Raw genomic sequence first — 17106 nt, 5'->3', positions numbered from 1 at the left:
GAGGTATACTGAATATTCTATTGTTGGATTCCTTTATTTGAGTCCATTTTTATAAGGGTATGCTGTAAGGGATGATTGTGCGTCAATTTGAATGCTTTAAGTGAAATCTTTAAGACTCTGATGTGTTACCAACTAAGACCATCCAACATTCTTCGAACAAATAATAATATGGCCATTTATTTTATCTTTGCTTAATTAATCCATTCAATCAACCATTCTTAGACGTAAATGATATTCCATATAGGTGAGTTTTGCTTACTATATTTCAAACAGTCAGAGACGTCTACTTAAAGGTATGTCGACACATCTCATAATTCATCATATTCAAGAATAATGTCTTTTGTATAAATAGAAACATTAAGTTGGATTTTCAACCTAGCCATACATATGTCTGCATTTGAATTCTATATCTTGGGAATGAGTATAATTAAGTTGAGATAAGTGACTGAACTAAAAGAGTGACTATAACTTTTCAAAATGCCATGATTATTGCTTATACTTTTCTTCCTTTTGAACTATGATTAATTGTGCAAGTATAGCGCAAATTTTTGACTTCACCACATTGTGAAATATGTTTTAGTATTCTGAATGTTTCAAGAAGATGGAAATTTAGTGTCACACCCCCAACGAGGAGTATGACGGGCTCCGACCCGTAGGTCGAAAATCACTTGACTTAACAGTTACTTTGAACATCACATATCATAACTCAAAGAACACCTGCACGCAGAAAAGGCCCAACATAGAAATATCCGATAATTCAGCACATATGTACATATGCGGACCAACAAGGTCGCCACAACATAACGTATATCATAAAGCCGACAAGGCTATCAGAAAATATCAATAATCCAAAACAAGGCCGACAAGGCCATACACAATATTTACATATCCCACTATGTCCATAAGCCTCTAAGAGTATACATATGAACATATATTATACTAACCGAAAAGTACCAAAAGATAGCAAGCCCGGAGTAGTACTTGCTAACACCGCTGAAGCTGGGAAAATCCCATCGCGGTTGCTCCTCGATAACTCGTCGAGCACTGCGGCCTCAGAAGACGAAATGCGTCCCGTGCAATGGGACGTCGATACGGATAAAAGTACTGAGTATGTAAGGCAGGAGAGTAACAACATAATTAAGATATAATGTAACATTAATAAGGGAAAAAGAAAACTGAACATCTGGAAGTAGCACGAGATACATTTCATGATAAAATCATTTGTATATATATATATACGTAACAGATAGTATCCATGCCCGGCTGTAAGGCTCGGTGTTATATGTGTAAAATCATGCCCGGTCGTTAAGGCTCGGTGTTATCATCATTAGCCCGAATCTGGGCCTCCCTCGTCCGGGGCAATATCATAACATGCCCACTGCAGTGGTGTGCGCATCTACGCGCCATGCCCGGCCGACTATAGCGCGGTGCGGTGTAGTAAAATAGTGCAATACATTTATATATATATATATATATATATATATATATATATATATATATATATATATATATATATATATATATATATACAATGCATGAGAAGTCAATAATCTGACCTTAGCCTTTCGGAGTGATATAAGGTCGGTAGCCTCCGAATAACTTATGGAATTCGTATCGAGTCCAAAGAAGTAATCGATGATGATAAGTAAAATAATATTTTAAGAATCAATCAAATAACAAGACATTAAGATTTGAAATACAAGGCATGGGAATGGAGTGGATTTGTTATGGAACGCTCGTGTTTATGTTCTAGTTGGATTCGTGCCAAAAAAAAAAAAGGGAAACGAATACCTTATCTGTCAAGCCACCACTTAAAGAATTCCTTACACCGATGCTTGCCCTTCACCCGAACCTATATATCGAGAAATACATCTTTAATCACACTTTCATCATATTTCCATCAACTTATAAGCACTAATTATTGAAGACTAATTTAGATTATGAAAATTTAGGCAGCATCTCCCCTATATCATCTACTTCCTCCAAATACCAAAACAACTCCCAAACAATACCAACAACTCCCAAACAATACCAACAACATCCTCAATATTCTACAAGATAAATATGTATAGTTTCATCCAAAACTCTCTTCAAACCTCAATCGATAAGCCAACAACATCAACACAACAAACTATAAATTTTATTCTTGTAAATATTCCCAAATCAACGTTGATAAACGGAGAGAATCAATGATTCATATCTTATCTTTACTAAAGTAGCAAGATCTTCAATATTTACTTTGTTTCGAAGCCAACTCCAACACAAAACGAAATTATAATCGTGACTACACGTTGTCCGGACCTCGATTAATACTCCGTAACTTGAAATTTACTCAAAATTCTCACTTTTATGTGATATAAGAGCTCTCTTGCTTGCTGATTTTTCTGGAATATTTTGGAAGATTATGATGGAGAAAAATGGGGTTTTTAACCCTTTTATAGTGGCTAGAGGCGGCAGTAGTGTAGCAGTACTGTAGCAGTGTTGTTTCTGCTCTGTCAGCCTAATTTGTAACGCCCATAATTCTCAATTCCGATGTCCTATCGACGATCGGGTTGTTGCGTTGGAAACTAGACTCGACGAACTTCATTTTAGGATTTTGAAACACCTTAAAACTCCTAATATACATGGAGATATACCCCTCCAAAGTTGACCCAAAATTCTATCCTTGATTCTACCAACTTTTTTTTTTTTTTTTTTAAATTTTCGACAAACTTATTTTCTTTGATTTGTTTGGTCCCAGAGTCTTCCATAGCTTATTATATGAACTTAAACTCTCGTAACCATGAGATAGGTGCATACAATCTCACATATCCTAGGAAGTCCTCTAGGTCTACACTTAAACAACTAATGCCTAATAGATTTCACGTACAAAACTATGAGGTATAACATTTAGGTCTTGCATTATTCTGATTTAGTCAAAATAGAATTGAACTATTCCTTTTAAATTTCAAACTTTGGTGCAGACCATCTATGATCTATGGAAGGAAGAAAAATATATCACACTATTTATTTGCTTATTTATATTTGTTTTTCGTTACAAGTGCATTGTACTCATTTACCGCTGCAATGACTTGCCTTCAAATTCTGATGCGATATTCATGATAAATTAAACATTTGACTTTATTTATCTGAATTGTGTGATAAAATATTTGAATTTAAATTTTCAATTTTGGTTTTTTCTTTATCAAAAAAAAAAAAAAAAGAGAGAGAGGATAAAACTACTACAATTTTACCCATATAAAGAGATCTTGACAGAAAGAAGCCAAACACAGAAATAGACAGCTTAAAATCAACACGTCATTTGGTAGTGTTTTTTTAAAGTGAAATTATACATGTCAATCTACTGAGTGGTAATTGACAGCATCGACTTAATCACTCAATATAGTACTTCATAATAATATTGTTATACATTTATTATTTCACCAATTCATTGATTTTACATATGTCTTATATCAAACAGATAAGTTGACATTTTTTTTATAATTAATTTCATTTGATACCGGCCGTGTATCGCGCGGGAACAAATACTAGTGTATTAATAAAAAGAAGGCATAATACATTAACAGACCCTCAAACTTGGCTTCAACCGACAAGTATGCTCTCTAACTTAGGCGTTTGCACAAGTAGGCATCAACTTGTATATATAAAGTTGAACAAGTAAACACAAATGATGACGTGACACACAAATTTTGAAGGTGTCTAAATAATCATTTTGTAAGTTGGAGTGTTCAAGGATAACAGTGGAGACAGTTGAGGTGCTACTTGTGCAATGAGAAGACATGTTGAGGGTGCCTACTTGTGCACACTCAAAGTTGGAGGGCATACTTATCAGCTGAGGGCATGTTTATGTATTATGCCTAAAAGGAAAGTGGTATATGTTGTGCCAATCTTTTACCCGACTAATACATATGCCAATTACCTGGATATATTTGACTCAATTACGTCCTCAATTCATAGCGTTTTTTCAGTTGTTTCTTTTGTTTAAGGGTGTTTTTTTTTTTGGTGCAAACTTTTATTTAAAGATGATAATATAATACATAGTTTATAACATCTGATCGTACGATTAAGATTTTCTCATTTTTGCAAGTTAAAGTACTTGGTCACAATTTTGAGAAAAGGTGATTGGAAAACTTGATTATTTTTTTAAAAGGCTCAAATATGTCATCCAACTATCGGAAATGGCTCATTTATGCCACTCATAATAGTTTGGCTCATTTATGCCATGTCGAACCCGTTTTTAAAATGACTCATTTATGCCATCGAATTTTAAGAAATGACTCATTTTTACGCCACTCATCAATTAGTTTTGACTCATTTATGCCACTCTCTCAAGAGAGCACTCATCCATGCCATATTTCATTCAAGTCGATTTACAATACCATATATGACATGTGACCTCCAATTAGAGGTCTACGTCGTTTAATTAAACTTGGTCACAATTTTTAAATACCAAATTAATAAAATATCCGACCCATATACCTTACCCACCCACAACCATAATCTAGTTGGAGGCCACGTGTCATATATGGTATTGTAAAACCATATTTTTAATGAAATATGGCATGGATGAGTCATTTTTATTATCCGACCCATATGGCATAAATGAGTCAAACTATTGATGAGTGGCATAAATGAGCCATTTCCTATAGTTCGATGGCATAAATGAGCCAAACTATTGATGAGTGGCATAAATGAGCCATTTCCGATAGTTGGATGGCATATTTGAGCCTTTTCCGAAGGTGATTTAAAATAGAATGATCGATTCTTTTTGTTGTAAAGAAGAAATATAAATCTATATCTTCTGCCTTATGGCAGAAGCAAAAAACTTTTTTTTTTTTTTTCAAAACTATAGCTTTTGTTGCAAGAATGGTTTGTCTTTTTTGTTTACCTAAAATCCTAGTCATAGCATGTTCTTGAAAAAGAAATTTTTTTTGGGTGGGTTGGGGGGGGGGGGGATATTAGGAAAAGATGTCCTAAATCTCATCCTCAATCAAATTTGGTTAATACAGTAATTCATTTTCCCTATAAATAGGTTAGATCAATGTTAGGAAAAGATGTCCCAAATCTCATTCTCAATCAAATTTGGTAATTCAGTAATTCATTTTCCCTATAAATAGGGTACATCAATGTAGTATCACTAAACCATCAAAAAACATGTGTCTCAAAATCAGCAAGGTCCCTATTTTGCTATTCGTACATTTACACCTACGAATGTCGTATCTGAGTCGATTCTTGATCACAGTGTTAATGAAATTGAATAAGAAGAAGAAGAGGAGGAGAAGGCGGCGGCACAGGAGTTTGCGGATGACATATCAGATGAGTCGATTCTTGATGAAGAAATAGAAGAAGAGGAGGAGTTTGAGGAGTTGGAGGTTGACATATCCGAGAATATGGAGACAAGAACGGAGTTTGCAAATTATGAAATGTCTGAGTATTTGGAAACAAGAACCTACCACGCTCCTGCTATGGATAGAGATCTCAATATTGAGAAGGAACAAGAATGTGGCATCTGCTTACTAGAATATAAAGATGAAGATACCATTGGCACACTTCGATGTGGCCATGAGTTTCATACTGAATGCATCAACAAGTGGCTGCAGAGGAAGAAAACATGTCCGATTTGCAGAGCTCCAGTTTTGCCCACATATGACTGCCTATATCATTCTCAATCTTAAGAATTCACTTACAGTAGTGAATTAGTGCTTACTATTATTATTATTACTAGTTTTGGACACGTGTGTTGTGTGTGTCCCACATCAATCAGTATAAGCTTTTTAAAATGAAATAAATGTAATTAAAATATATTTATAAATATAACATGCAATTTAAAGGAACATATATAAGCTCAAATTCATGAATTATGAGCTCAAATTCATGAATTATGAGCTTATCCGACTAACTTGACATTTGAACGTGAAATGATCAGAAATAGTATAAAGCTGTGTAACTAAACAACTATATTTTGATAGTTAAATACGATGTCGATGTGCAATGAAAAAATAAAACATGGAAAAAGCCCATAGCCCCTCACATACTCCAATTTAATCCAAACGTCTATTCTAGTCTAATAATTTTATTAACAAATTGTTGTTCGTATTTCCTTATGTTGGTCATTGTATCAACTTTGTCCACTGAGGACACCCTCAACTCGGGCGCATCAACCAGAAAAATAAGCATTATATGCTTGAAAAAGGCAGTTCTAAGAAAAGTTGTGTTTCTTTCCAACACCAAATAATCTTACTTCATACTAATTATTTAAAGCCCGATCTATTACTACTCTGTAATTTTTCAGAAGCAGGATTGCGTGTGGGGAAAAGAAGTATTGCTGAAGATTTATCTAATATTCATGGGACCTCTAATAATTTTATAAATGTCTCTTGTTTGCATAACAGAAATAGTCTAGCAAAAACAATATAGTGGTAAAGTACAACTAATAAGCTTGCTTCTAGTGATTCAGAGTTAGGCTAATAGCTATATGACACAATAACAGTCTAACCTATGTCCGTGTATCATGGCATTCTCCTATATTAATTAGTCTGCTAAATGTGTGTAACTTCTCTTCTTTTATGTGATATTGCTTTTTTTAAAATATTAAAAGCTAGCGTGTTAGTTTCACACTTTTTTGAAGCCAATCATGTACATGAAAATTGAAATAGAGAAGGAAAAAATATAATAAACTGGTCCCTCAAAACTTAGGCTCCAGAAAGTGTAGGCTTCTCTGCTTAAAGCATGAAGGACAAAGTAAATTTCAAGAATTTTGTGAAACTAAGGATATAGATAGGTGACATAATTGACGACGTTAAAATTCAGATGTAGTCATAAAATTCAAAGTATAACAAAAAAATCGATGCAAATTATAAGAGCCAAATTAGATTTTTACTAACCAACTACTAAGCCTCTGCATTCGCTATGGAACGTGCATTAAAAAAGAACAACATTCCATTTAATAAACTGATTACATCACAAAACAATTAAAAAATAAAGCTTATAGTAACCCCAACTTGATCAATATCAGATTCTTAACATTTTTGGAGGAAAGGGTGATCCTATTCTTGTGAATATACTCTTTTGGCTTCGTAGTCCCAGGCTTGTTTGGCTTTTTGGTGCATATGCTATGTATCTTTCTGAGGGCTGGAGATAGAAGTTCAAAGTTATGCAATAGAGAATAATGATGCCAATGCCATTCTCTTTCTAGGCAATCACCATTCACCAAAGCCTCTATTTTGTAAGAGAAGATTTTGTAAATCTTTTGTAGAATCGATCTTAATAGAAGGAAGACAATTAAGATGGAAATTTATAACTTAAAACTTTATGTAAGAACTTAAAGAGAATTGAATGGAAAAGGGATTGAGGAAAAGTATAAACCGTTATGCATGTGTAGGCTCACCGAAGGCCAAACGTCCAAAGCTTGAATAAGATAATTGTCTCCAGATTTTCATTATGTATATCAACATTTAATAGATGAGTTGGTCCATGATTTAGATTTGTTAAATGAATTTAGTGTATTAATTATTCAACTCCTCAACTTCTTTAGATTTCTTACATCTGGTCAATGTACTGGTTATTTTAGGGAGGTAATATATGTAATTTTTGAACAGCATTATAGTCACTCAATTTTATAGGGTTATTTTTAGTATTTCAACTTTTTGATCCATTTATCCGGTTCGATGCATTTGATTTTCTTCATTTAATTTATTAGCTATTATTAAAAGTCCTTTTTATTTTATTTTTTATCTTAAAGTTATCGAGAAAAAGTTAATATGGGGGAAGATGAATGATTGAAACAATTAATACTAACAATAGCTAAGGGAATTAAATTATTATAATTAAAGAGTGTAAAAGGCTTAGAAAAGTTACGTTGAAGATGAAGCAAACAAAAAGAATGAATGAAAATCCCAGAACATAATGAGTGCATAACGTTTTTGGGGAATTAAGTGTGGAGAACTAAAGTGCAACTTCTATTTCCACCTTTATGTAATTAAAGTATTACTATTTAGTTATATAGTTAATTAGATTTTAATTTAGTGTAGGGGAAAAATAATATTACTATTTAATTAGATATTTAATTTAGTGTAGGGGCAAAATAGTAATCCAACTTTGGACTCAGAGCCTTCCCACTTTTAGTATAATATATATATATATGTGTGATGATTATTATTTTTGTAATGGTAATCGTAATCACAATTCACCATTTTATTCTTCTCCCTGCTCTTTATTTTTCTTTTTCTATGGGAAGTGTTGTGGGTGCTTTTTTAGCCATGTAATCTCTTTATATGACTACAATGTACTGGTACCTTTGTTGGATCATCATAAGGGTCAGGATAGACATCCATGTTTTTATTCTCTGTAGCAGATTTAGAACTCAAGTCCTTCACAAAATCAACATCTTTTCCAACTTTAGCTGTGGTTAAGAGTTGTCGCGATGCCCAGAAATAAGCTTGAGTAATTATGGATGAGCCGAATAAATCCCACAGCTCTTCATGCTCAAGTACTTGCCCACTGATTTGGTTAAAAGTGAATTTTGAGTTCACTTTGATGATTAGATCCCCTTCTATGCTAGCAAGCAAAGACTTCGGGTTTCCTTTAATTGTCCACTAATTATTCAGCACACTTGTTGATAACATCACCATTTCTTGCAAACCTGCAGAGCAATACATATAGATTTGTCTGGAATATGTTGCTGAATGCTATAGAGCAATACTTTATTGATGCCATTCTTCACCCAAATTCTCAGAACAGCAAAAGGAGGGTGTGCTCCAAGCACATAGCACACCACAACATTCTACCCACATAGCACACCACAACATTCTACCAGTACTCTATCTCAGAGCTAATATCATCTACTTCAATCTCCCCAATTAGTTTATCCCCAATACATTCAGGATCTACAAACTAACTTAATCCAGCATTCGAAATTTTAGATATATCAAAGCTAATCCCAAATAGTTTGAGTAGTATTACCTTATTTGATAGATGTTTCCATGTTTTGCATGCTTCTAGTAAAAGTTGCTCTTTTGTGATTAGACAAGCTGAGTTTGGCTGCATCTGAGAAGCATTCTGGAGGAGAGACTTCGAGGAAATGGAAGAATAATATTTGGATTATTGTTGATGGTGAGAAAGTTCCAGTGGTAAAGACTGCACTACGCAAATATTATAATCAGTCTCATAATGGACGAGCTTATCATCGTGACGAGTTTATGAGATGTAATGAGTGAAAGAAAGAGCATATGTAGGTGTTGTTTCCGTACAAAGGAAGAGTGCAGGAGCTTCCATGATGCTTTGGTCAATGCTCATTGGAAGTGCTCTAATATTCTGCTTGACAAGTATGTTTCCTTTTCATACTTAGTTACTTTAATAGTGAGGCAGGCTGTTAGTTTCAATTATTGTTCATATTCAAAAGGAGATTTCTTCTAGTTGATCAATCTGACTTCCATAATTGAAATCTCAAATCTATAATTAGGATCAGCTACTAGTGGAACGAGAGGGTAAATACTGATATCCTATTAAACATTTTGGATACCTGTAGCTCATACACAAATCACTTAATTACCTATTTCAATCATCTGATTACTATCTGTGTTCAGCTTCTATTGCTCTCAATGGAGAGTTTTTCAGTTTAAAAGGGATATGTAACTGTTATACCCCGCATTTTCAGAGCATGAGTATGACATGTACCTCACCGTAGTAATGGAGTGTCGGAGACGTCCCATGATGTTTTGAAAGGCACAAGCCATGGGAAGTACGTAACAACGAAGTAAAAGGATGAATTACAATCTCGTAAGTCGTAGTCGGGAAAGACTATTTTGAGACCCGAGAACATGACCATTTTTAGTATAATGAATGAAAAATACCATGTATGGAGAGTTTCGGAATATTTCGAGGTCGAATAAATTGAAGAGAAATAAGTTCGACGAAAATTTGAGAAATGCTGGACGGATTTTTAGTCAACTTTGGAGGCGCATATCTCCTAGTATATATGGAGTTTTAAGGTGTTTTAAGAGCCTAAAATGAAGCTCGTCGAGTCTAGTTTGTGATGCAATAAACCGTTCGTCGATAGGGCCTCGGAGTAGAGAATTATAGACGTTACAAACTGAACTGTCGCAATGAAAATATTAACCGCTACAGTACCGCTACAACTGTAGCTACAGTGATTTGACCCAATTTAATATAAAAGGGGCTAAAACCCCATTTTTCTTCATCAAAAATGCTCCAATGTTCCAGAATTTTCAGCCACCAAAAAGGGCTCTTCATCTCACATAAAAGTGAAGATTTTGAGCAAAATTTCAAGCTACGGGATATCAATCGAGGTCCGGGCAACGCGTAAACGCGATTATAATTTCGTTTGGTGTTGGAGTTATCTTGGGGACAAGAAAATGATGAAGATTCTGCTACCTTCATAAAAATAAGGTATGAATTGTTAAATCTCTTTCTCTATCAATATGAATTAAGGAATAATTTCAAGAATAGAGGTTATGGTTTATTGTGTTGATGTTTTGATTTATGGATTGAGGATTGAAGAGAAATTTGGATGAAAATACATATAATTATCTTGTAGGATGTTGGGGATGTTGTTATTGATGTTGTTCGTATTAATTTCGACTTCCTTACGGAAATAAAGTTATTAATTAGTCGTATCCCAAGTTGGTTGGTTGGGAAATTTAGAAAACACGTGTTTGGGCTGTTTTATGGCATATGTTGGTGTTGGAAATGATGTTATTGCTATTGGTTTTGTTGTTGATGTTGTTGGTTGTTGAATTGGAATCTCGGGCTAGGCATATAAAGGGATTAAATGCTTTTTGCCTATTAAATATAAATGAATTTAAAGGACTTTCATTAAGTGTTTAAGATAGCGTATGAAGATGATCCTAACGATATTATGAATGGTTCTATATGTAGATTACGAGGCTACGAATAATTCTTAAGCGAGTTGCAAGACAGAAATAAGTTGGAAGTCGAGAATTTGTCTTTTGGGTGTTAAGAAAGCTAGTCCCCTTCTTTCTGCTGCGTGATCCTTAATAATATAAACCTTTACGTCGTACCATAATATCATTGTTTCCGCAAATGCTAGAAATCCACGAATCTCGCGATCCTTATGATGTTATTGAGCTCCCAAAGGCATGATTCTTTTCTTACCAAACTATGCTTGAATTCCATGAAAACTCTCATTTCCAAGAATGTTAGAGATTCATGACTTTTAAAGTTTCTATGATGGTAGAATGGAATAATTTCTTATATGATAACCATGATGATGATCATGAGGGATTTATTTATCCAAGCTCCAAGGCATCTGATTTCATGTTGTTATGAGATAATTTTATTCACAGATTTCCATGTACCCGAGCTATATATTATTATGATGACGATATGAGAACGTTGAACCATTTCTTGATGTCTCAATTTTGTTCATGGAAAGATGACTATTTCTTTTAAGATTCCAAAAGTATATATTGATGCCCTATGAGATTTATGGTCTTATTCTACGTTTTCTCTTAATTCTATTCTCCATTGATAGTCTCACTCTCTAAATTAATTGTTCCTTCAATTTGAGACAAAGCGACGATAATTATTCCATCAATATAATCATGAAGAGGTTACCGAACATGGTCAACTCCTTGTGGGTTTTGATTTCTTATGCATGCTTTATATATATATATGTATGTATTTTCTCAAACCTTGTTTTGAAGTAACTTGGGGGGACGTAGATGTGCACACCATCTAAGGTATATTTTATTGCCCCGGACGCGGGAGGCTTCGGACAAGTAATGATGATAACACCGAGCCTTAAATTGGTGAAAACTACTTATATATCACAAGCCTTCATGGCCGGGCATGTTTCTCACACCGAACCTTTGGCCGGGCATGTAACTATGTATATGTATGAAATGTTTTTTTTAAAAAGGTTAAGCATGCATGACATCCGCCTTATGAGGCATCCGGATGGGTTATCTCTCTTACTCATTGTTACTTTTCATATCTATATTATGTATTATTCATGCCTTACATACTCGCACATTATTCGTACCGACTACAAAAAGGGCCTGGCGTTTCATGCCACGTGTATACAGACGAGTAGAGGATATAGCTAGAAGATGTTCCAATGGAAGATTTCTTTATAAGCTATGATCCATGTCATGGTATAATGATTTATGTTAGAATAGTCCAGTCACGTATATAGTAGATCGGGCTTTGCAAGGCGCTCGTAAGCCGATGTATTATCATAACTTTACAGATTTCATATGATTGCAGATCTTACTTGATTTGATAAAGACGAAAAGAATATTTTTTTTCTGAAAAGCTTCCGTTATGCATTTCAATTCATGACCTGCAAGTCCAGTGAGATTAAGAGTTATAACGAGAACTTGGTTCGCTCGACTCTAAGTAAGGATCGGGTGCCCATCATACCCATCTATGACTTGTACCAAATTATTTGGAAATGTTGATAGTATCTGATTTGGATTTAGGAAAGATAATTGAACTACATGTTTGGTTTTATGATAAAGAACTACATGTTTGATTTTTTCTCAATGTATTAAGACATTACTTTAAACAAATTTTGTTTTGTCTCTCATGCTTTATCAAAAATGATAGACAATATTAGTTATGAATCATGAGAGACATAATGTTCGAATTGTGGGAACTGAGTATGCTATGGAATTCATTCTAGGAAAACTAGTGCGATTGCTAAACAATATTAGTATCTGTATAAATTTGTTATACTTTTTTAGAAACTTAAAGAAGGTTATCCATGTCCATCAATGAAAATATTAAACCACTGAACAAGAGGTTTTTGACTAACGAATTTGTGCATAATACAACAGAAGTATGATTCATCTGAAAGGGGTTGTGTAATGAGTGAGACTAATGTTGTCAAAGTAACACTTATGGCGTTTAAGCTTGAAGCGAGACGCAAAACATGTTGAGTGTTTAGCCTTGCTATAGGTGCTTCAATGTCGTCATCAAGGCTCTAAGACATACTTTTCCTTGCTAATGATCGTAATCCCAAAGATGAGACACTATATATATATATATATATATATATTTATATATTCTCTGTCCCTATATTTATTATTCATGTATATGATTATTAGTCTTGGACTACACATACATATTTGTATTGTTTTCTCCATTTGCGCCTTTTTTCATTAAAACTCACACTTTATTTGCGTTTTGCACTTAATGCCCAAAGGACCTTAGAACTTTTTTTGTGCTTTTCGTTTTTGATAACACTGGAGTGACATAAATTGAAAGGTTAATTTGCAATAGAATGGAAAAATATACCTCGACAGAAAGGGAGTTTTTTGTGCTATCACCAGAGTAAGACTAGAATTCTGCTTGATGTCTAGATGAATGGTCGGATACATGAAAATTTAAGAAGGGAAAAGCATTAGAGTTCAGTTATGTATGTGATGCTTTAAAAGTGGAACAAGTATCTAATTCATGAAAAATACACCGGAAGTGTATACAATATATGTGTTGACAGAACATATATAACATGAGTAAAACAGATACTAGTATCCACTGATTCTTGAAGTATTTTCTAGAATTTATCAAACTATTACCATTGCTGTAGCGATCATGAGCTCATGATATCTCTGATGGTCACAATTTATGTGTCTAGTTTTGATAGCTCCTTATTCTATCAAAAGCTTCAACGGACATGGTAGACAAGGAAATGAACGTTTCTTATCATGTGACTTGGAAATCTGAATTGCAATACTATGAGTGTGGTCGTAATTACCATACTGTTGGAGCTACTCTGCCTAAGGAGCCGACCATGCCATCTATTTTGTTCGTCTGTACTAAAGAACTCCTATCTGAACAAGAGAACTAAGTGATGTTTATAGCAGCTTGCTGACATGTGATTTTTGTGATATGTTCTTTGTGTAGTTGTTGAACCGCCAATTAATTAAGTTTCTATTTTTTCCAGGAAGAGCTATCATGTAACCAATTAATTCTAGTTTATGCATTATTCGATTTTCCAAGTTAGTAGTGTGCCTTTTCTTTAAAGGAATTGTGACCAATCCCCTTCTTCTATCATTATGCCCCTTTCTTTTGGAGTTTGGAGTTTTGGGACGTTGTTATGATATTCGTCCAATTACCAATATCTGTGTCATTGTCCAAATAACTGTGAAGTTACTCTAGTGTGGCTATGCTTAGTGCATTGTATTTCTCATTTCTTTAGCAAACCGTGCTTATGATTAAGATTCTCCTTTTTCTGACTTGTATTCATGCTGGACGAGCAAGCCGAAGGGTATACAGGGGATGTTTTCATTCTCCGGCGTGTAGAGGTTGCACTTCCAGTGTATGTTTTGGATGTGAGAGTAAATTGCCCTACTACATGTTAGTTACTTGTGGAATTTCAATGCATTGTGGATGAGAGAAAAAAAAAAAAAAAAAAAAAAAATATATATATATATAAATATATATATATATACTAAACCTTTTGATTTGCTAATACTATTAATAGATACATATATACATACATATGATGTTTAAGTTATATATATATAATATATAATATATTAAAAGTGGAACAAGTACCTTTAAAATTAGATTAATTTTGCCCTTAACTAAATCAAAATGTGTTTAAATCTAATTAATATATATTTTAATTACATAAAGGCAGATTTACTAGTATCCACTTTGATTCTTTAACTATGGCATTGTAAATTTAATTAAACTAATTAATTCTATCTTTCATCTTCCTCAGAAATGATTCTCTGATGGTCTAATTATTTTGGGCAAATAAACCGGTGCCAAGAATTTATCAAACCAACCAATCAAGTTAATTAATATAGCTATTAGTCTGTTTGTTGTGCTTCATAAGATATTTTTTGAGTATTGTACGCTGAATCAGCCACCATAAAGTCTCTTGAGTATATCACATATAATGCTTATGCATTTGGTATTCTTTGTATTAATTTCTATGCTAGATTATAAAACGTCTGTGCTAATGTAGAAAACGTTCCATAATAAATACGCTAATAGACAAAAGAGATGACCAGTAACATCAACCAAAATTTAGTAGCATTACAACCTTCTACGTTGCTAGAATACAAAGAGTTGCATATTTCAATGCATTGAATCCCATAGTTAAATGTAGATTATTGCCGTTGATAAATGTGTGAAAAGAAGCCAAAGATACACTAACCATGAAGGTACTATATAAAGCCAAGAAAGAGTTTCCATTTCCCTCAAGTTTCCCTCTCCATTCATATGGGATCTAAAGCTTCATCCAGATTTTCAAATACTAATCCATTATTTCTCAACGTCAAAGTTAAGATTAGCTATTGAAACAAGCTATTGGATTTTTGCAGGATATTTGTAAAAGGATTTTCTTTTTAGTGTAGAGAAGCATTAGTTCTACAGTTGAAGAAGATGCTCAAGGCACGTATTTTTTATTTTTTTTGCTAGAGCTTAAGAAGTCCAGCACAATATTAGTTTTGAAAGAAAAGATCTTTATATATCACTGACATTGAACGTTTATCTCATTTGCGTAGCATATAGTGTTTTACTTTTTTTCATTCAAAAATTGTACTTGTACTTTAGTCGATTGTTTTTATTATACCTTTCATTTTCTTTTTACCGGAAAGAAGTTGTTATTTCTTAAAAATTTAATTAGTAAGCTTGGTATACAAAACGTGACAGCAAAATCTCAATTACGTTTTTGTTATTTTTTGTTACTAAACACATGTTTCAATAATTTTATGTTGTTATTTATTAAATAATTGGGGATACAATATATATATATATATATATATATATGTGTGTGTATTAATAGTATTAGCAAATCAAAAGGTTTAGGTATTAATTGAAGCAAGTGATAATATGATGTTTAAGTAATTTTGTATGAAAAGTGACTTCCACCAATAAAAAAATGTCAGCTATTTTTCAACTGTTAAATTTTTTTGGTAATCTTTGAAAAGGCAAAAAAAAAAAAAAAAAAAAGGTCTAATATTACTCTTGTGGTTTGTGAAACGGTCTACTTTTAAAATTCCAACTTAAAAAAAAATAAATTATTATTACTTCTATTGATAAACAAAGCACTTGTCATTTAACTCTTCAGAAATGTGTTTATTACTAGTTATTACACAAGATGACTCAATGAGATTGCTATTATGCACAACAGAAGAAGCATTTAGTTGGAATTTTGCTCGACTTAAAGCTTTTTTTTGGGAATGGGATACAACTCCTCTACATAATTTTTGTGTCATATTCGGAAGGAGCAGAATAGGAGATGCTTTGGAGTAATACCTATCCTGAGTTTAGTTGGAATTTTACCTGTATTGAAGCTTCATTTTTCAGCGTAACATCCGTAGAAGTGCTACATGATCTTTCAGCATTCCTATTGCCATTTATATCTGGACATTTGCAATACAAAACAACCAGTTAATCAAAGACAATATATCAAACTTTTTCTGGTCCATAACAAGCACGTTTCATTGAACTCATGTAAACTGGTTAAAGTATTTAAAGAGGTTCCATTACCTAATCAAGTTGCAGGAACATTTCTTCTCTCTTTGCAGTCTCTTCCTCACTTCCTTGCATCTCCGCAAACTCAAAAGTCATGAAAGATAAATTTACAGATCATCGAACCGATAGAATACTAACATAAGCTCTCAGAACTCACTATCACAGTGACAACAAAAGGAAAAAAAAATCCCCACAAAAGAAAAGCAGTTGATTAACGAAATTCAGGTAACAGAAAAGATAAACTTTACAATCATTGAACCGATAAAGTACCGAACCAGAAAATCTCTAAACAAAGGTTAGTTAATCCAGAAGGACATCTGATTTCCAACATATCAGACATTCAACTTTTATCAATCCAAAGTGAGGCTACAAACATATTACTTAAACTAGTTTCTGAACACGTGCATTGCACGTGTATCCCAATATCATGAATATAAACTTTTTAAAATAAAAATTATACTATTGAAAGATGTGGGTAAAATATATGTGTGTGTGTGTGTGTATGTATGAAGTGAAAAAATGAAAGCTGAAAATGACTAATGGTGTAATTGACATGCGAAGGTAAACAATTATATTTAGTTAGGTAGGTCTATTTTGTAATTACATTACAAACAGGTGATATGATCATCTACC

The 17106-nt window shown here is 33.4% G+C and overlaps 1 protein-coding gene across 1 annotated transcript; it reads left to right on the top strand.

Moving 5' to 3' along the window:
- The first annotated feature begins 5054 nt into the window (after nt 1–5054).
- Nucleotides 5055–5675, top strand: LOC132032003 (E3 ubiquitin ligase BIG BROTHER-related-like). The gene is made up of 2 exons (XM_059421835.1): nt 5055–5085; nt 5266–5675. The coding sequence occupies exons 1-2, from the start codon at nt 5055–5057 to the stop codon at nt 5673–5675; spliced, it is 441 nt and encodes a 146-aa protein (XP_059277818.1).
- The last annotated feature ends 11431 nt before the right edge of the window (nt 5676–17106 follow it).

Source organism: Lycium ferocissimum, chromosome 9 (genome assembly GCF_029784015.1).
Source record: "Lycium ferocissimum isolate CSIRO_LF1 chromosome 9, AGI_CSIRO_Lferr_CH_V1, whole genome shotgun sequence".
NCBI lineage: Eukaryota > Viridiplantae > Streptophyta > Magnoliopsida > Solanales > Solanaceae > Lycium > Lycium ferocissimum.
This window is presented reverse-complemented; position numbering and strand designations above follow the sequence as displayed.

What these genes read in the sequence shown, in the direction of transcription:
- LOC132032003 (XM_059421835.1), top strand. Translation starts at nt 5,055, where the DNA reads ATGTCCCAAATCTCATTCTCAATCAAATTTG. An exon ending in CTCATTCTCAATCAAATTTG is followed by an intron (nt 5,086 to 5,265) that starts GTAATTCAGTAA and finishes TTGAATAAGAAG; the next exon opens with AAGAAGAGGAGGAGAAGGCG.